The sequence below is a fragment of the Rhynchophorus ferrugineus genome, unplaced genomic scaffold, assembly GCF_030347505.1.
Source record: "Rhynchophorus ferrugineus isolate W39M unplaced genomic scaffold, kcgeb_rfMv2 rfM10, whole genome shotgun sequence".
Lineage (NCBI taxonomy): Eukaryota > Metazoa > Arthropoda > Insecta > Coleoptera > Curculionidae > Rhynchophorus > Rhynchophorus ferrugineus.
In genome coordinates this window covers 28033832-28056126 of record NW_027472589.1, presented here as the reverse complement: position 1 = coordinate 28056126, position 22295 = coordinate 28033832, and the positions used below count along the sequence as shown (strand labels likewise).

At 30.8% G+C, this 22295-nt stretch overlaps 1 protein-coding gene across 2 annotated transcripts in view; it reads left to right on the top strand.

The window, feature by feature from the left end:
• The first annotated feature begins 17017 nt into the window (after window positions 1-17017).
• Window positions 17018-22295, top strand: part of Adcy2 (adenylate cyclase type 2 Ac76E) — a 268794-nt gene continuing 263516 nt past the window's right edge. The window contains exon 1 of one of the 2 annotated variants that reach the window (XM_076416314.1): window positions 17018-17228. In XM_076416314.1, the coding sequence (XP_076272429.1) occupies window positions 17216-17228 (13 nt within the window). In that variant the 5' untranslated portion in view covers window positions 17018-17215. The remainder of the gene's footprint in view (window positions 17229-22295) is intronic. The other variant, XM_076416308.1, reaches the window with a different exon arrangement.

Below are 22295 nucleotides of genomic sequence, written 5' to 3'. Positions count from 1 at the left end.
TTCTTGGATGGTAAAAGGAATCTGGGGCAACCGAGGACATATATTAAAAGATGTGTGTGAAAGACAGGAAATGAAAGCTTATTGTTATTCTTATAATTATTGCATCAAGAAATCCCCACCATACGAACGCTAATTACTTCGGAAATTAATTGGGAAAAAATCGTTCCACTAATATCCTGGACTAGAAAAACTAGGGACCTGCCGCTAATAACACTTGATTATACTGTACTACTTTTAGTATATCGAACGGGGTGGCCAACAGGTATTGTTCTGTGAATTCATGAATTTGAATAAGTCGTGTGCGTGGCCGTTGTGGAAGAAAGTAAATTTCCACGACCCCCCATAAATATGCTCGAGGGGTGACCGTAAAAAAGAAGTAAATTTTTATTCCCGACAACGGAATTAATTGCTTCTTTTTTAATTTTGTTTTAAAGCGCCTTGATTTAGGTCTGCGAATTATATAAATGGAAATCGTTGCTAGTCCTGCTGATTCATTGTTATTCACATTGTTATTATTGAATCGTGGCTTTTTACGAGGACTGCTTGATAAGTGAGTAACTTAGGCTGGAGATGACTCTGTTTCTTTTGAAAAAGGTATATTTTTCTTAAATAACAAGTCAATTGAAAAGTCTCCGGCCTACTATAGCAAAATATTTTTTGGCAAAATTAGTTTTTTTTATTCAACATAATTCCCTTCAAGGGTCATACACTGATTATTGATACCATTCGATACCATTTTTTAGTACGTTTGTCCTTCGCTTCAAAATAGACCTCAGTTTCGTCGATCACCACTTCATTGGACGAAAATTTCTTCCCAGCGAGCATTCTCTTGAGATCTGAGAAGAGGAAATAGTCTCTGTGGGCCAGATTTGGAGAATACGGTGGATGAGGTGCATTGTCTTGGTGAAGCAGCACTTTCTTTTTCTTCAAATGCTGCCGCTTTTGACCATTTCCTCAAACGGTCGAATAACCTTCCCTTTTCAAGGTAGTCAAAGAAAATTGTCCCATGCGCATCCTTAAATATAGACGCCATAACCTTGCCTTGGAGCGGGTTTATCGTGTGCAGTGAAATGATGGATCCATTGTCACATATCGACGGAAAAACTCGAGTTTATTACGCTTGATCATTTTCAAACACTGCTCCTAATCATCAACTCGTCGTGTTTTTGGTCAAAAGTGAGCTCGCGCGGCACCCACTTTGCACAGAGCTTTCTCATACCCAAATATTCGTGAATGATATGATATAAACGTTCAGTTGATATCTTTAGAGTATCTGCTATTTCATTCAATTTCAATTTGCGGTCATTAAAAATCATTTCATGGATTTTTTAAATGCTTTCCTCGGTAACAACCTCTTTTGGGTGTCCACTGCGTTCACCGTCTTGATGTTGTTTATCCTTGATGGTTGATGATTTTCCTATAATTCACAAACTAATGATCCGACAGCTGTCGACAGCTGTGTTTGGGCTAACTAAAAAACATATGGATTTAATTCTAGTAGCGTCATCTATATGTCAGGCCGGGGACTTCTCAATTGACCTGTTGCATCTATTCAAAATAGTAGTGTCGTGAATAATAATAATTTATATGCATAATAAAGTTTTTGTGTAGTTCAAATATAGGTGTTTACATGCGTATTTATAACTTTCAGACTTTATAAAAGCCTTTATTAGGAACAATTGGTACAAGTTAGATTCAGTCAGGATTATTTCAATCATTTCTGTGTATTTTATCAATGCTGTGCTACTAGAATTATGTTGGTTCTTTAATATACCAATTCTTGCACTCCTTCTAGCGCACGTTAACCAGATATCGATATTGCCGCTTAGATCTAAACAAGGGATACACGACAAGCATTCTTGACACTGTTTGCCACGCGAATTTATAGGCATAGCTATTCTGCTTCATTGCCATGACTTTTTGGTGCTCGGAATTATCGTAGTAGGTCACTTCATTGCCAACCACAATAAGACACGGAAATTTTTTTTCTAGCAATCAGTGAAACCGTGATGTTGAAACGGTTCGAAATTGCATTTTCAGTCAATTCGCCTTAGCTATTTTGTTTTATGGGATCCACTGCTAAGCAGCCTTAAAGTTAGTTGAGAGTTTGAGCTGGGTTTTCGATCAATATGTCTTCGAACATTTTTGGTATCCATCGCTCCCATTGGCATCAGAATTGCCACTTTGAAATGGTTGAATGCAAAATAGATAATTGGAATATAATGGAGCAGCACGTTTCCGAGGCTTCGATAGATTTCTAAAAATCAAATAACGAACAAGTCGAATGAATGCCGAAAATACAATTTTGAGTGTTCCATGATTATCATCAGTATACATTAGATAATCCAATAATTCTAAATGGAAAACTGTTATTTTATGTAGAGAAATATCTAAACCATAAATTTTAATAGTTGTTTACATTGATACTCCTTGTTTTCGCCAATAGATATCGCTGTTCAAGATGCATGCAAAAATAACTGTTGTTATCTATCGAAGATCATCGTATTTTTATAGAAGTTGTGCTCTAACTGATGACTTTGATTTTCGAAATAGGGAATGATCCTCATAATCGAAAAGTTCAGTGATGGAATATGATATATATATATATATATATATATATATATATATATATATATATATATATATATATATATATATATATATATATATATATTTAACTGGGAACTATCGACTAATAACAGTCAATAGTCAAAAAACTAGTGACTGAAAATAGTAATTATTAGAAAATGGGGCAGTTAATTTTATATGTGGTTATATTTTCCGTAGTATATTTTCCTAAGAGTAGAATAAGTGAGAAGGAGATGTACATAATTTTTCACGTAATAACTTTAAAAATGAAAAGGAAAAAAATACTGAATACTATTAACATGCAATTAATAATTTCATTTAAACGAAGTAGAATTATTTTTATATTTGAATGTTCTGGGGATCTGTATAAAGGAATGGAATTTTTCTATGGAATACAATAATACCCCACAAATGTTTTATCGTATTTTAATATATTAATTACAATTTTCAAATAATATACTATTATAAATATAGACAATACAATAGAACTTAAACAAAACCTAAAAACTAAAGATGTACAAAGATCATAAATACCAAATAAAAATTAAACATGTACCTAATCATAGAAAAAAAAACTAATTCATGACATAATTAAAAATGATCGCACAATAACTACTAGAGATTTTTTAAATAAAGTAAATGCTTTATTTATTATTGACTGGAAATATATTTTAACAAAAATCGAGAGAGCAATCCAAATATTACCTATTGTTGCCATAAAAAGAGTCAAAAGTATTTTACTATTTATCATTCACAATTCTAATAATTTTACCTCATTGCATTAACAATCTTAAAAAATATCGTTCCAAAATGCTACTATATTAATATACAATATATTATTACTTGCAAGCAAACTACCAAAAAAATTATAAAACTATATATATTACATATTAATGTAAGTATAAGTTGGATACATTTTGTCAAGGTCTAGCACGATAGAGCCAGAACGTTAATAAAAATCAGTCGAATGAAACTAGTAGAACCAAAAATAGTAACTAAAAGTACACGACTGAAACAGTCGATAGTAAATAGTAACAAAATCAGTCGGGCCAAAAATAGCGACTGAAAACACTCGACTGAAACAGTTACTAGTAAAAAGCAGTAAAATCAGTCGTATGTCGTTATGTATAATGTTAATATATAAACGCTATGAACTAATTCCAACATCTAGCAAATGAAAGCTATTTAAGTAGATGAATTTACAATAGAACACTTGAAATACTTGTGTTTATTAAATCATTAAGAAAATCAGTTGAAGTGAAAAGAGTGCCATGGGTCATTCATGTCATTATTTTTAATTATTTTGTTATGTAAAATCACTATGAGAGCTATGCTGAGAATTAACTAATTATTCTAACGATATTTTTTACTTACTTTAACAAAAAAGAGACATATTCAAGACTGATATTCATGTATATTCTTCGGATCATTATATTTTATATCAATCCTGTTATTATTTATTTGAAATGCTGTAGAGAAAACATCAAGATCTACTACAAAGTTTAAAAAAAATCTGGTAAAAAGTGTAGTTCTGTTAAATAAATGTGGAATAAGAAGGTATATATCAAACATTTTTCTGTAGCTAGAATAGATATAGTAAACTAAACCAGTTATTATTTCAATTTTCCTTATTTTTTTGCTGATGTTATGATATACATTTTCTGAAACTAGATGAGAAAATAGATGGAACCATCTTTTATTTTTTTTATTTATATATTTTAAAGTCTCTTTTTATCAACTATGGATTTATCTGGACTGGGCCTAAAGTTTAACGTGGGCTCCGAACCACGGTCCTCAGCATTAAGCCTACTGACTGGCGAGTGACCAACTTTAGAAATCATCCCAGAAGACATCCGGGTCTTACTCAACTTCGTTACTGGCGTGACTGGGATCATTTTCCTTGTCGGATTTTACACTCTTGCCTAGAACATTCACAAATTATAAACAATCACAAATATAAATTTACGACCATGTCCCAGCAGGATTCGAACCCGCGGCTATCGCAACAGTAGTAGGACTGCCCCATTGCCTTTACCACTACGCCATCAAGCCGGTCGTCAACCATCTTTTATGTTTAATGTTATTTTATTCAAGAGAGTTTAGCTTCGGATTATTTATTTAAAAAACTACAGTCAAATGATTGCATGAGCTTAGCAGTAATTGTTTTTCATAATTTAATTTGTCGATTGTTTTAGATGAGCTTAGAATACCCTATATTAGCTCGGAGACTGCTTATAAAGCAAATTTAAAGCTATTAAATGATGATTAGTTGTGATCTTTGCAGACCTCCCTAAACCCATTTGAGTAACGTCTTTGATTAACAACCCAATAATTCTATACAGATATACGAGAGCAGTTTGATGTCGGTGACTTTTTGAATTTCCCGCGTAGTAATTTTAAAATGCATCACGGCCATTAATGGACTACTGTGAGGTTTTGAGCAAGCTCCATTATTTAGTTTGTGTGTGACAGCAATGGACAGCAGACAACCCCTCGAATTTTAAGAGAAAAGGAAAAAAGTTATTTTTGTGTACTGATTAAGTATTTCTTACGCAAAAATCACCATTGAAGGTTTTGATAATGAATTAAAAAAAAAACGATTTCGTGAAAGGTAAAATTATTTCCTGCGATTATTATTCAAAACGTTTGGACAGATTTGAAGCAAAAACCATGCATTTGGTGAAGAAAAATCTGTTGTTCTATCAACGCAATTTACAGGTGGATATGTGTGTAGTCACCACAGAAAAACCTCGATGTATTCTAATATATTCTCCAGATTCAGTTCCCTGTTTCCAAATTTGATCAAATAGTTGGGTGGTAAGAAACTTGGGACACAAACGCCTGTTTTGAGGTCCTTAAGAAAATCTATTATTTGGAAGGAATAAAAATTGGAATAAATCTGGACTGAATGTATTGTACTAAAAGAAGATAATGTTGAAACATAAAACACTTTTCATTTAAAAAGTCATTGACTTATCAAACTGCCCTCGTAGCATGACTCTATCCATTTAACTAAAAAATATCAAAAAGTCATCGATCAAAACAGAAATACTTCGTCTAATAGAGACGGTAAATTAAAAAAAATCGCATTGTTAGTTCGTAGACCTAATACTTACCTTTACACAATATTCCAAATTAATTTAAACACCGTAGATTAATACCAAATTATACTAATGGTATCGAACATGTAACCGTTAAAAGTATTTAGATGTATTTTTTTGTCGATTCCTCGGTCCTTCACCTCCTCACCCAAAGGGTGATTATTCGAAATTTGGGGTCAAGACGTATCGAAATGGGTCTACAAAATATTCGCGAGTATACACAAAATAAAATAATCGGCCGGCTGTTACAGTGACTTAATAATATATGGATTTGTTTCATAATTAATGAGTTTTGTTGTATTTCTGTTAAGCATCGAGCCCTTCGCCGTAGCTATGGATAATAGTTATTGGTTTGAAGTAATCAATTTTCTATTTTTACACAACAAGGGGAATGATCGTTTATTATTTATATGTTTATGTTATTATTGATAAGTAATGTGTATATAAATATTGTTTATGTACCCTCAGTCTGATGTAGAGAAATATCGCCAAAACTGAAGGAAAATCTTATAGCTCTTCAGTTATTTCTTATATGGATCTCTAGTTTATATTATATGTTTACTATTATTATATGCTTATTTAGATGCTATTTCATTGTTACCATTCTTCTTACTGCTAACTTAATCTTGCTTCTTAATTAAACATACACATTAAACCTTATATAGATATTACAAGAATCTAATACTTGAAACGCCTAGCACGTAACGTTGCAACTTCTTTCAAATTTTACGTATATGTGAAGAATAAAATTTAAATAGAATAAACTATCTGGATTTGACCTTGAATATCAAGTTAACATTTTTTGGTTCATCTTCTATGATATAAAAAATGTAATATGAAAAACCTTTTATAAACATATTTAATCTCAAAATAATTTTGAAATGAAGATACAACATGTAAGATACCAAACGCAATCTCAATTTATTTATCAATATATAAAAATTACAGTAACAAACAAAGTTAGAGGCGCATATTTTTATGTGGTGTCCCCCTTAGGTATAGTCCACAATCCCTTACTTATTTTTATGCGGGCCAAAAGGCGACAGGATGGTCTTCCTGTTGTTGCGATAGTCGCGGGTTCGAATCCTGCTGAGGCATGGTCGTAAATTTATGTTTGTGATTGTCCTTAGGTAAGAGTGTAAGAGTCGACAAGGAAAATGATCCCAGTCTCGCCAGTAACCGGGCTGGGTAAGGCCGGATGTCTTTTAAGGTGATTTCTAAGTTGGTCACGCGTCAGTCCAGATAAATCCCCGTTGGTAAAAAGGACACTAAAATATAACAAAAAAATCTTTATAATTACACAATAATATCTGTACAATTATGTACACCGCAAATTTGACATATTAACTGAGGAAAATTCAATCCTATACCTGTCAAAATTCTCATTTCTATTTTATTTCATGAAAGACTGACCAGGACAGCAAAATGTCCGGTCCTTATTATTTATTACCATTAATTATCATTATTTAAATTTTTATTGCATTTAGTAATATTTTTAAGTTTAGACATCTATATGAATTATATTATAACTGGAAATAATGTATAATTAGATTGTTATAGTTGATTTAATTATAATTAATGCTAAGTGTATTGCATATTTCTATAATAAACATAATTTTGTGTTTATTATAAAATTGTAGATTTGCAGATTACTGTTTGGTGCACGTTTGATTTTAAAACTTTCTCATAGATGTCGCCATCTGATATATTTAGGGAATTTTATTAAATTTGAATATCAAATGCTTTCTGAAAACTGAGTCAATTTTTGATATATCAATTTGATCTCCTTTCAAATATTTATATCTATTGTAAATATGTCTTATAAATATATTAAATGTTAATCCACATTCATACACATCTGTACATTCTAGTTTAATAGTAGCAACACTATCTTTCTTGATATTGGTGAATATATCAGTGTTAAACCTTAAAAAAATGATGAGTTTTCTTCTTGAACGAAAACATTTTTGAGTGAAGTTAATGTTCGTTATGAATGATAAATAAACTGGGTTTCTTGTTTACATGTAGTGGTAGAGAAATCATTATATTCTGAAAGAATGATAGATCTTGCATTCAGGCTGGTCAAAACAGGACAGCGTATAGTATAGAGAATATTAAAAGTTTTGAAAAAACCCTTTACGCAAAAAACGATTTGTGTGTGTGCGACGTTGCCAATTCTTGTAAATTATACTTATATTTTAAGAACCTAATATAAATATAATAAATAAACTTGAATTTACAAATTAATCTGAAATATATATATATATGAATGAAAATATATATATATATATATATATATATATATATATATATATATATATGAAATATTATTAATAAATATTATTTAATTCATCTGTGGCGATTTCTTCCTTATTGGATTTTTGCCTGCTTTATGATTAACATCTGTATTGATTATAATTTCATATTTTTACCATACTTGGTTAGTATTAATACTCTATTGGGAACATTGTCGTGCTATTGCTCTCCTGTCACTGATAAATCCTGATATAGGATTTATTGCATTTTTATGGCCATTTTATTTTAAATCGATTTTATCGCGCACGATTTTTCCATTATAATTGTCACGCTTAATATTTATCAATATGTCTTGTTGTATATAGTATACTTTTTAAACCTGGAATAATTAATCTATTAAATATGATAAAAAAAATCGATTAACTTGGATAGAGTTTATATGGATAGAGTTTTCATTTGACAAAATACGAAAGATTCCAGACAGATAGAAAAACTATTTCAGTGGTTGTTTTGATATTTTGTCATGACAATAGTCTAATTCTTGACACCTGATGTTGCCAGTTCTTGTAAATTATACGTATATTTGAAGAATATAATAAAATAAATCATCTTGAATTTTCATATTAACCTTGAAATTTACTTTGAAACTGAAGTTAGCATTTTTTGATACAATTTTCATCTATTATAATAAATATATTATGAAGAACTTCTAGATATATTAAATTATTAAATAATTTTGAAAGCAGAAAAGAGAGAAAATAAAATAATGAGTAGGATAACAAATATAATTTATTTATTAATATATAAAAATTGCAATAACAAACTAAAGTTATACTTCTATAAAAATTTACGATAAACTCATTTCCACGCCACACATGGGATGGAGTCTTAGGCGCATTTTTTATGTGGTGTGCTCCTTAGGTTCACAAGTATCCATTTATTTTTACATTCACTCAATAATATATCTATACAATCATACTGATCTCAAAACTTAACATATTAACTGTTCATTAAACAATATTCAATCCTATCCCTGTAAAAATTCACACCTCTATTTATTTTTACAATATTTACCCGTGCTTCAACACTTGTAGCGTTACTTAGGCCCAATAATTATAATAATAATAATTAATTTCCTTGCTGATTGTCTTTAGGTATCAATAAAAGTATAATATTTCCAAATTACCATTGCCTAAATGACCTCCTATTTCATGGCTTCAACCATATTTTTATTTCATTTTAACATAAATAACTTATCCAAGTCATTTTACATGCCCTATATATGTTAATGTTTTTTATATACCAACCGGATAAAGATATATGTCATATATAAATAATAGCGTTGGGAACTATCGACTGAAAACAGTCGAAACAGTCGATATTCACAAAACAGACGAAACAGTCGATAGTCAAAAAAACAGCGACTGAGAATAGTAACTACTATTTTATCGCGCACGATTTTTCCATTATAATTAAAAATAGTAATTACTATTTTCAGTCAAATGCACGGTTCGACTGTTTTTTCCATTCGTGATGTTAGACGAAGATGTACGAATTCTTGTCTGTATAAAATGTGAGATAGGAAAGGACAGAGATAAATGCTTGGAGTAATTAATTTTAAATGTCTTTATACTCTCCAATGGCAGTATAAGCGAGAGAGAGATGTATATATATATATATATATATATATATATATATATATATATATATATATATATATATATATATATATATTCATTCACGTGATAACTTTAAAAAAGAAAAGGAAAAAGAATACTAATTTCTATTATAATGTAATAAATAATATAATTTTAAAGGAAGTAGGATTATTTTTATACTGAATGTCCTGTGGATGTGTAAAAAGGAATGGAATAATAACACCACAAATGTTTTATCCTGTGTTAATATATTAATTGCTATTTTTAAATAATATAACATAATAAATATAAATAGTACAGTACAACTTAAATAAAACCTAAAAACTAAAGATTTTCAATAATCATAACTACTAAATAAAATGTAAACGTATACCTAATCATTGAAAAATCTAATCCTTGATGAACCTAAAAATGATCGTACAGTAACTACCAGACCCTTTTTAAATAAAAGTTTTATTTATTTTTGAACGGAAATATTTTTAAATTACTGTGAATATTATCATTATCATGTTCAACTTTTCTCCAGTGAGGCGATTTCTTCGATCCTTAAATATTTGCTCGGATTTTGAAAAAACTCATTCCCAGGGGACAGATGTTGCGGATATAGAGGAACATTTTACGTGTAACTGATATAATTCAGGTAGTTTCATTTTATGGGTTTGCCAAAAATCCAATGGGTTTTCAAATATAGCTAAATCTGTAAAGTTGCTGCAGTACTTGGAGTAATTATTTCTTTTATTCAAGCAATTTTTTTTATCAAAATATCTCCAGATGTCAATACATTCTTGGTCAGTAGTTTTGTCTTGAATTTCGAGTTATGGAACTATATTCGTATTTTTTGAAGTTAGAATGGAAGATACCTCTTTTGTAATAACTTTTTGTATCGCCTCAGAATTATTTGCAATACCAAATTCTGCTTTTTTAAATCTAGGATCTAAAAATGTGGATTTCTCGCATATTGTATTCATTTCTAAAATTGCCAGTCTTTTATTGATGACATCTAATAGACAATTTTGTCATTTTTTCCCCACTCTCTTGTTAAAATCCTGGATATGATGGAATGTTGCAGTCCTCTTATTAACCGTATAATTAAAGACATCATTGGGATATCTTTCGGTGGTCATTATTTCAATGGGCTTTAAAAGTTGTATACATTCTGTTAAGATAGTCCATTCGTCAACAAATAAAAACTGTGGTGCTCTTCTTAATAGCCAACAAAATTTGAATTGAATTGTTGAACATTAAAGTAGAGTTTTCCTATCAGAACATATATTTATTACAAATATTTAATATACTTTATTCACCTCTTTACGGTTAATATTTTTAAAAGAAATTTAACAAGTGCTACTGTAAAAAATTCTTCAATTCTTTTGGATCTATGCAATTTCTGAAACCTTTGGAACCTAATTTTAGTTTGCAACAATTTAGGAACAAAGTTTCGACAAACAAAAGGCTTGGACAAAAGTGGTGAAAGTTTATCAAAAAAGTATTACCTATTATGCCAGTCAAAATATCTTACTATTTATCATTTACAATTTAATTTTTTTGCCCTCGAAAACTAGCGTTCCAAAATGCTGCTATATTAATTTAGAATATATACTTATTCACGAGCAAACTACAAAAAAACATAAAAGCACATATATTACAGATAAATCTATATAAGCATAAATTCGGCGCATTACTTTAGTACAATATTAAAGCTATTTACATTCGACTTTCGAAGATGACGTTTCTGTGATTTATTTGAAATCGATGCTTATTTTGTACATTTACCACTAAATAATAAATAAAAAAGCATAAGTTTTACAGTTTTCTGAAAATAAAATGAGCAAGATATTGTCATACATGAAGAAATTCTTTATTGACTAATATGATACAGTTCCCTTTTAAAACAGTACGTAGGTTTTCCGATAGATGGGCACATATATTAAAATACTTTTTTAAATAATTACTACAAAGTGAATGTGAACAATGAGATATATTAATTAAGACAATGAATAATAGAGCGATAAAATAATATGAAAAGAAATATTATTACAAGAGTTTATTCAGTAGTTTTATTCAGTTTTGCTAGATTATAATGCAGCGTCATTCCATGCATTTCCATGCTCATACTTTTTATTACTTGTTGCGATGACACGTTTGGTCAAGTTATTCTACTAATTCGCAAGTTATTTTCGCTTTTGATTGAGTTGATGCCCTCTAATGGTTAGAATTCGTTGCCTTCGGACTCTTGTCAAAACACTTAGAGTCCCATATTTACTTGAGTGTTGATTTATAATGGAGCAACATTACCAATAACCTTTAACAAGTGCTTAAGGGATTCAATAGTCAATGTAAAATATAATGAATTAATATATGGCTTAAAACTCCATGAGATTTTGATATTATAATTCAGCTCGACATATTCCAGCCGGTTATAATTTGTCTGTTCTCGAATACGTCATTTATTAATTTCTCTTCCTTCCCCCTTTGCCTATAGTTAGTGCCTACGTGGTTAGGCAATGGTTTTTCTCTTATTTTTTCGGTTCCTCACACCGCTCTTCACCCTTACAAGTATCTATAAGGTATTTATTTTTCTTTCTTTAATTTATTTCCAGTCATCTTCGTGTTTGAGCTCGTTCTTAAAATTTTTATTGAATTTCTGTTAAAATAGTTACTATTACTAATGTTTTGGCCATTGAAAATATTGTTCACTTTCTTTGTTTTATCTTTATGTTCCTTCTTTATTCCGCAAGATATGTTCTGTCATTTTTTCTGAAAAAATAATGAAATCAAAAAAAGTCTGCAAAAGCAATAAATGCATTACTAATCTTATATTTTTCAATAAGTTTGCACGACAGAAATGAAGAGATCAGTATATAGTTATAAAAATTACTCCAATCTTTGGTTTGGTTCTTATTTTCCATTTCGCGAATGGTGCACTGTGCTCTTATAACGGCTGTTAGCTGACGACGTTGCATTAAATATGATTTGGAACTTGGTTTTATGCTGTGATTGTGCTTTAGAACTTTTGAATTTGAAGAGACAACGCTTTTGTTACGTTTTACATTCTCGTTAAACGTGGATAAACTATGATAAATTCACCCAAAGATGCATATTTGCAGTATTTTCGTTTTGCTGTAGTAAAAATTGACAAGCCATGAGTAACGAATTGAAGTAATCATTTGGTGAAAGTGTATACTTTTTATTTTTTTGAATTTGCGAGTGTTATGGAGAAAACAGAAAAATCATGTAGATTATTGCTACCTTTTGTTCGATGAATATCATCAGTGTCGAAGCCATTTCCATATATGGACAGTGATCCATTGCCAATTTGTCCGGTTACAAGTGCGAGAAACGTCTTGGGAACTTCATTTCATTTAATAACGAATATTTGTCGAACCTGATATTGGAGAATTAAAGGCTGGCGTAAAGTTTACAAAATATTTAATGCCTGATGAAGCAACAGCATAGGCATATTTACAACGTGTTGTTTAAAATTTAAAATTATCACAAGACTAGAGCTCGAATGTCCCCCAAAATACATCTTCTACATTCACATGTTGATTCTTTTTACAAAACTTGAGTGACACGAGTGAAGAGCAAGGAGAGCGGCTACACTAAGATATAGCAAAAATCCAAAGGGGATACCAAGGATATTGGAACAAAGCGATTATTGTTGGACCCTAACGCGTGAAAAATATCCCGAACAGTATAAAATACTTAGTTAAACCTCTGTTAATTTCTGATTTGTTCTTTTTAATTAAATAAATCGCCGTTAATAATCAAAGATAGTAATATAGTGAATATATTGAATATTTAGAAAACTAGAACCAATTAAAAAAAAACAGGCTGCTGATTTATATTCAGCCACCCAATTTCCTTTATAAATGGCGTTTGGTTATTCATGTCTAAAGCCGTGTATACTTTTGTTATTAATTCAGTAAATCGAATACAACATTTTCCCAACATGTGGAAATACGCATATAACAGCTCAATTGAAAAGTCTACGGCTTGACACATAGATGGCGCTACTAGAATTAAATACATATGTTTTTAGTTAGCCCTAACCCTCAAAAGATGCGTGTATAAATTTGACAGCTGTCAAAATTGTTTGCTATAATGTTTGCTAAATGTGATAGCTAATAGCATTTTGAGTAAAGCAACTTTTGTTATTGTGAATAAGTAGATAAAAAGGAATTTCGCGTGTTGATAAAATATTGTTTTTTGAAGGGAAAAAATACAGTGGAAGCAAAAACTTGACTTGATCCTGAGTTTTCGGACATCGCCCCAGGAAAATCAACCATCAAGGATTGGTATGCCAAGTTTAGACGTGGTGAAATGTGCACCGAAGACGGTGAACGCAGTGGACGCCCAAAAGAGGTGGTTACCGACGAATCATTTAAAAAATCCACAAAATGATTTTGAATGACTATAAATTGAAATTGATTGAAATAATAATATAACGTGTACATCATATCATTCACGACTATTTGGGTATGAGAAAGCTCTGTGTAAAGTGGATGCCGCGCGAGCTCACTTTTGACAGCAGTGTTTGAAGACGACCAAGCGTAATAAAGCCAGCAAAGAGTGTTGAAAAAGGAAGGATCATCAACAGCGACTATTACATAGCTTTATTGGACCGTTTGAAGGACGAAATCGCCGGAAAACGGCCGAATTTGAAGAAAAAGAAAGTGTTGCTTCACCAAAACAATGCACCGTGTCAAAAATCCATGAATTGGGATTCGAATTGCTTCCTCATCCACCGTATTATCCAGATCTGGCCTCCAGCCACTATTTCCTGTTCTCAGGTCTCAAAAGAATGTTCGCTGGGAAGAAATTTTCGTCCAATGAAGAGATGATCGCCGAAACTGGGATCTATTTTGAAACAAAGGACAAATCGTACTACAAAAATGGTATCGAAAAGTTGGAGGGTCGCTATAATCAGTGTATCACCCTTGAAGGAAATTATGTTTAATAAAAAAAACTAATTTAGCCAAAAATTTAGTATACTATAGTAATTGTATACCAAATAGTATTTTCCTATGGTAGGCCGGGGATTTTTCAATTGACCTGTAATATTGGCGATAGCAAAGAAATAAGCAAATGTATCAGTTTTCTGACTAGATCTCCGGCATCCCGTTTATCACGCCCTACGGGATTGCTAAAAGAGAGATGCTCTACCCGTTCAATAGTTTCGTGAACGAGAATAATATCATATTAATATCATATAAAAATCATTCCTAATGATTAATACGGGTTCTGTGTTAAATACTCATGTATACATTAGGCCATCTAATTTGCTACTGATATCCATTATGCACTGAATCGAAATAATAATCTTCGCGCGGTCTTTTTGGACTTACCTACTCTGCGTATGCGTAACATCTTCACTCTTCTAACCATTCTATGTATATTTAAACTGGGTTATGCCATTACAGTAATTTAATTTATATTGTTTGATTAATAAATATTTTAAACAAAATTTAATTAGTTAGCGCATATAAAAGAGAAATACAATTGCAACGTATGTTCCTCTCCTATACTATAACAACAACGTTGATTACACAGGGCCGGCTTGGTTAGGGTAGTATTCAAGGCGATAAGACAGTCCTCCTACTGTTGTGATTGTCGCTGGTTCGAATCCTGCTGGGACATGGTTGTAGTGTATTTTTGTGGTTGGTTATGTTTTATACATTAATCGGCCTAGAAAAATTGCCTCCTTTTTTGAGGAGAAAGGGAGCACCGGGTGATGTTAAATTTGGCGCGGTTAAAGCTTATAAGGAAGAATAATTTTGAGATTGAAAGTGTTTGTGTAATATGTAAATAACTAAATCTACATATAAATAAATTCAATAAATAGAGACAATAAAAATAAATTCGCCGAAATCAAGCAACTAGGAATAGCCATCAGATCTGTGCCATAAAATATATAAACAATTATGTTAGGCTCTAGCCGACGCCCTGCCAGCTCCAACTTTTATACGGTTTTATACACCGTTGTGATATATGTATGTGTATGGAATATATCAATGGACTGTTTAGTAACTGACCACTTTTTACTATCGACTATTTAGGCTATTACAGTCGCTATTTTTGGTTCGACTGATTCTACTACTTTTTACCACTGACTGTTTTAGTCGCTATTTTCGGTCCCACTGATTTTTAACGTTCTGGCCTTGTCGACCTAGCCGCGACCTTCAAAGTAACGCGCCGAATTTATGCTTATATAGATTTATATGTAATATATATATATATATATATATATATATATATATATATATATATCTATCTATGTATATATATCTATATATATAGTTCTATGATTTTTTGGTAGTTTGCTTATAAATAACAATATATTGTATATTAATATTATAGCATTTTGGTACGATATTTTTCAAGAGATAAAAAAAGATTAAAATTGGGAATGATAAATAGTAGAATATTTTGACTGCTTTTATGGCAATAATAGGTAATATTTCGATTACTCTCTCGATTTTTGTTAAACAATATTTCCGTTCAACAATAAATAAAGCATTTATATCATTTCATTCTGATCATTTTAGTTATATCATGGATTAGTTTTTTTCTATGGTATATGGATATGTTTAATTTTTATATAGTATTTATGGTACATCTTTAGTTTTTAGGTTTTGTTTAAGTTCTGTTGTATTGCCTATTTATTATAGTATATTATTTAAAAGTAGCAATTAACACATTAAAATACGATTAAACATTTGTGGAGTATTACTCCGTTCAGAAAAAAATTAGTTAAAATTTAGTTTTAGATTAAAAATAGTTTATAGATTGCAGGTTATGTATTATTATTATAATTGTATGCAGTAATTATTGTTTTCCTTTTCTTTTTCAAAGTTAGTTCGTGAAGGAATTTATACATCTCCGTCTCGCTTATACTACTGTTGGAAAATATAACCACATATAAAATTAAATGGCTCAAGCAATTATCTCAGTCCTTTCCTCTCTCACAATTTATACAGGAAAGGATTCGTAGATCTTAGTGTGACATTACGAATTTAAGTAAACAGTCGAACCATTCATTTGATTAATTACTATTTTCAGTCGCTCGTTTTTTGACTATCGACTGTTTCGACTGTCTTCAGTCGATAGTTGCCAACGCTAATGTATGCATAATAAATAAAATAATGCCGAGTAGTAACAGTAAGTGGTAAAAAAAGAGACTTTAAAATATTTATAAAACAAATATTCAGGATTTACCATTCCTAATAAAATATATTCCGCTTTTTTTCTCGGTTCTCCCGCCGGTATGTTATAATTAAGTCCGTCGCCAATTAATTTAATTAATACTATTTTCTAATAGTAACAAGATGGGGGGGTCTGGAAAACGAGGGGGGCCCGTGAGTGCGCCTCCGCTAAATCTCGAAACTGGCGAGCTCGGGGGATTCGTCCCACCAGTTGAATTGCGCTCGACGTCGCGGTCGGACGCCTGGACGACGACGCTTGTGATGACGCGACGCTCATCGCGCGTAACCATGGACGCTTTTTGGCGGGAATAGATCTCGACTTGCGAAATTGCGGTTCAGGACGAATTTGAATTGTCTGTTTTGTTTGTTGTCGAGGGGATTATAGATTAAATTTAATTGAGCAGCCATGAACGAGCAAGGTATTTGGTGTTTTTCTTTTCTATTAACACGCGGATATTCTATCCATTCTTCAACCTTCTGTTTGCTAGAACTAGACAAAGTTTTGGTATTGTTGTCTCTTGTTAATGATTTGCCTTTTTATATTAACAAGCGGATATAGATCCGGAAAATATTCGCATACGTTTATTAAATATTTTAGAGAATCAACTCTTTGTTTGTTTTTTATTATTACACTAAATGGTCTAACAGTTTACCCCGTGTGGAATAAGTATTTCTTATCATAATCACTTCATTAAGTGATTTGTTCGTGGTGTTGATTCATCGACTCTGTATTTGTTGCTGTTAAGCTTTTTATTCAGCAAATTAAATTTTAATGTAAATGATGCGGTAATATCAACTAATTTTTAACTTCTATTACAGTACTGGAAAATAATATTTTTTTTATTAATATAATGTCACCAGTCGTGGCCAATTTTTCTAGAACGTCAACAATCTGTCCGTGGGCAATATGTATTACTATATGCTTTCAGTTATATAATATAACTATCCTGGCATTTAGAATATCACTTCAGTAAGTGATCTACTGTACAACTTACAATCTAAATCTTATTCTAGATACTACTAACCTATTTTAAAGTCTATCCTAACTTATTCTAAAAACTATTCTAGCTTATTCTGGAGATTATTAAATCTCACTCTATCACATATCACGCTGAATCAGTTTGTTGGACACGTAATATGGGGCACCGACGATGACTCGCGACACTTTAGTCTGGAACCTCTGTAGGATATTTATGTTAGATTTGCTAATAGTAGTACCACAGTTCAATACCATAGGTCCGAATGGGCCTAAGTATTGACTTATACAGCAAAACCTTGTTATCTAATAATAATTTAGATTTACGCCCATTTACGATCAGCTAGTACATTTGGTTTAGTTTAACCCCAAGCTGTTTGCGTTTTGTCACTATATGTTTTTTCCATGTCAAATGTTGATCGAAATCCATTCCCATCCTTGGACAATTAATAAATTGTTTAAGCAATAAATTAAAAATAAGGGATATAATAAGGAGAACCCATCGGTTCTTACTTAAATGCACTTTACTGAATTATAAGATCAAATGTTTGTTAATCTTGAGTTAATGTTCTGTTTATATGTTAACGAAGAGTTAAATACTTCGATATTAACATGACAGTGGAGTCTTTCAGACAGAACCTTTCAGACTGAACAGACAGAATCTTTCCTCATGTTTTCTTGCAATTCGTTAGATTTTCTGAGTAACAGTCCGTATCTGAAAGTCTCGGTGTAAGTAATCACTTCTATAGTATCCGGATGCATTTATGCATATACTATTGTTCTAAATAGAAATTGTTTTGAGGATTTTGTATTTCACTACATAGTATAAAACAAAGTCGCCTTTTCTGTCCCTATATCCCTATGTGCGCTTAAATCTTTAAAACTACGCAACGGATTTTGATGCGGTTTTTTTCAATAGATAGAGTGATTCAAGAGGAAGGTTTATATGTATAATACATGCATAATATACTAAGGCAACATTGCTAATTTTAGAGGTTTCTAACGTGATGTCGTAAATTAACCTATTTTTTTAGGCTTATTTAGCAATTAGCAAAAACGCTGCCTAACCCTACGAGTTAGATCAAATTAATGTACTACAGTATTGTACACCATAAAAAGGTCTACAAAAAAGTCCGCGATGGTATATGTTTATCTTTTAGGGATAACCCACATTAACCATTTTTATTGATTACTTTTTACGTGAGAAAATGGCTTATTTACGAAGCTATTTTAAGCAATACGGCATTAATCCTTATCGAATTAAGTACCTTAAATACAGTGTGCAATTAATATAGATCAATATGGTTCCTTACAGCATGTAAATTAAACAAATATTTTCGGAGATATTACAAATTTAAAATTTGCGTTTAAAAATGTGTAATGTAATAAAAATTGTATGAATTTAGATATTCCAAAGATAGCAGGAAATCTTCATAGTAAGTATAGGGGAAGAGGAATTGTTTTACTCCAAATTTAATGCGTGCAGGCCAAGGGCAGTAATGAATGAACCAAAAATACTGGATCGATTTTAATCATGTTTTCATTGAGTGACATAGGCATATATATTTTATGCCCGTGCAAAGTCGGAGCGGGCCGCTATGTTTTTATATACAACGTTCATATTTTTTCTGTAGTGTATTTAATTTAGTATCAGCATTGCACCCGTGCGAAGCCGGGGCGGGTCGCTAGTTATTTATATTGCTTTTCGTGGAACCTCCTTACAACTGTATTCAATAGGTCCATATTGGTTCTACAATTTGTTTCTACAAGAGCAACTTATTTTGTTTGTTTTATTCATAGGTGCTACCTCAAAACTCAAAACTTCTAAACACAAATAATTATATTTTCAGTTATTGACAACCTTTTGAATTGATCTTGATCTTATCCTCTAGCGAAGTTATCACTTTATATATATATCATACTTGTTGCTTCTAAGTTTTATTAACTTTTCCGGGTTCATTTTTTCTTTTACCTTGGGTGATCAAATATAGGTTTTGTTAAAGTCTAATTTTAGTTTTATCCAAATTATATTCGTTTATATTTTTGTACTTAATTATTGATATAATTAGTTGGATTTGCATAACCATGAATTATTTATCTATTAAAACAAAAAAATCGCATGGTTAACCGTGGGAATTTTTAACAATATATGTGTTACTATGTACTAGTAGCTTTTTTTAAGTTGTTTTTTTTTTGCAATATAGTTCTATAGTCTATTCAAAGTTATCTTGTATATAATCTAAGTTTGTGACGTCAAAATGTAGCAATGTTACCGCATCAACTCAACTCAATCAACAATGACAATAACATGACAACAAACTCATCAACTGAGTTTTAGTTCACTTTGGTTTTGATGTATCACAACATTCTAATCTAAATAAAATAATTGAACAAAAAAGTTGTCAAATATAATTTATTTTCACATTATAGTACATCTAAAAACTACCGCGTATTATATAGCTATAATAGTTTATAGGTTAGAGTTATAACCTCTTATCGCTATTCCTTTTATGAATTTTGCATACGTCTGGCAACTGGACAACTCTGATATGCTCATTCGTTTACGTGTTTGAACTAATCAGACAGCATTATGTCTCTTTTTAAGTAGAATAAAATGAGAAGGAAAATATTGTCTGATTCTGAAACGAATTTACAAATTGCAGCAGGCAATACATTAAACATCTTAATAACGCATGTGTAAAAAAACTTTGAATAGACTATAGTCCAAGCTTTGCTGTAAATTAAATAAGATACTTTAATATGCATTGTATTATGTATTGGTATAGCAAATTGTCATACCACTAATATAATAATAATATTGAAATATGATATCGTTTGGTTGGATTTTTATTGAAACAATTGATCATGAAATAAATAATTACAATAAAATATAAATAACGTTAAAACTTAATATTTTTACTACTCGGATGTTAAGTATAATAATTAGGGTTTTATTTTCTGAATATTATCGTATGTCGAGATTTATCATTTTATTGTGAGATTTGTTAATTTTCAGAGATTTGGTTTTTTGAGTTAATCATATCTCGAATCCTTGGTCATATATCGCCTCCCTGAAACTCCACTTCATGCTGACCGCATTCAAAAGTTTCTTGGTTTTTTTTTGAGGGAATGTATACAATTGCACATTATTTATTAATAATTTAGGAAATTCATTATTATTCATATTAATTATTCTTGTTTGTTCACTTGAACTTGAATTCATTTGCCTGTTTTTTAATTTTATACTTACCAGTATTCTGTTTTATTCACATCAGGAAAGAAAACCATATATTAAAAAAGCATTGAAACTTGCGTATTGAATTTCAATGATATTATATAAGCAATAAAATTATATTTTTGTTATCGGACGACAATATTTATTAAACAATTTAATACACAACAGCATAAAATATTAATCGAAAATGACGACTAAATTAAAAACAAAAATGTTGGAATAAATCTTATTTACCATTTCCATGACTTTGAAATATCCCAGTGTTTTTGGAGAGGTTTTGATGTTTTAAAATATACTTTACACGCACGATACAAAAATATAAAATAAATCATTTTTGATGAACAAATTTTATTCATCAGATTTACGAGCTTTGTGTGGTGTCTTGTTGTGAAACTATAAAATGATTTAAAAATAGAGATAAATCGTTATTTTTATGAAAATATTATCATAAGTAAATAATGGTTTCCTATTGTTAAACAATATTCTAACATTAACTAAATAGAGTATTTGTTACGTTAAAAATCAATGATTGTATGACACTTTTGTAGAATAATGTGTTTCTTCTTGTCACGAACATACTTGATAAATAGTAGGCGCCATCATGTTTCTCAATATTTTAACATATATTTTCATGGAATAATTTATTTTCAAATCCTGAAATGTTTATAAATTATAGAAATGTATAAAAAGAACCAAGAACAGTGTCCTATTTGTTAAGTTTCGTAAATTATATCTTTAATCTAACTCCTAGTTATAGTCAGACCTAAATAGAAATGTATTTTGATCAAAAATATCTTTTTTATACTTTAAAGTCTCCTTTTTACCAACGAGGGTTTATCTGAACTGGACCTACAGTTTAACGCGGGCTCCGAACCACGGTTCTTGGCATTAAGCCTACCGACTGGCGAATGGCCAACTTAGAAAGCATCCCAGAAGACATCCGGTCTTATCTGGATCTGGTTACTGGCGTCACTGGAATCATTTTCCTTGTCAGATTTTACATTCTTGCCTAAGAAAATCACAAATATTAAACAATCACAGATATAGCATCAGCAGCATTCGAATTTGCTACTAACGCAACGGTGGGAGGACTGACTTGTCGATCTCTAATGATATATATATATATATATATATATATATATATATATATATATGTATATATAACTTTTACAATTATTACAAGGAACATGTGAAACGCATGTCGTGTCTTGATTCTGAACAGGACAGTTAAAATATGCTTTGTAGGCTTCATAGAGAACGTGAGATGTATTTAAT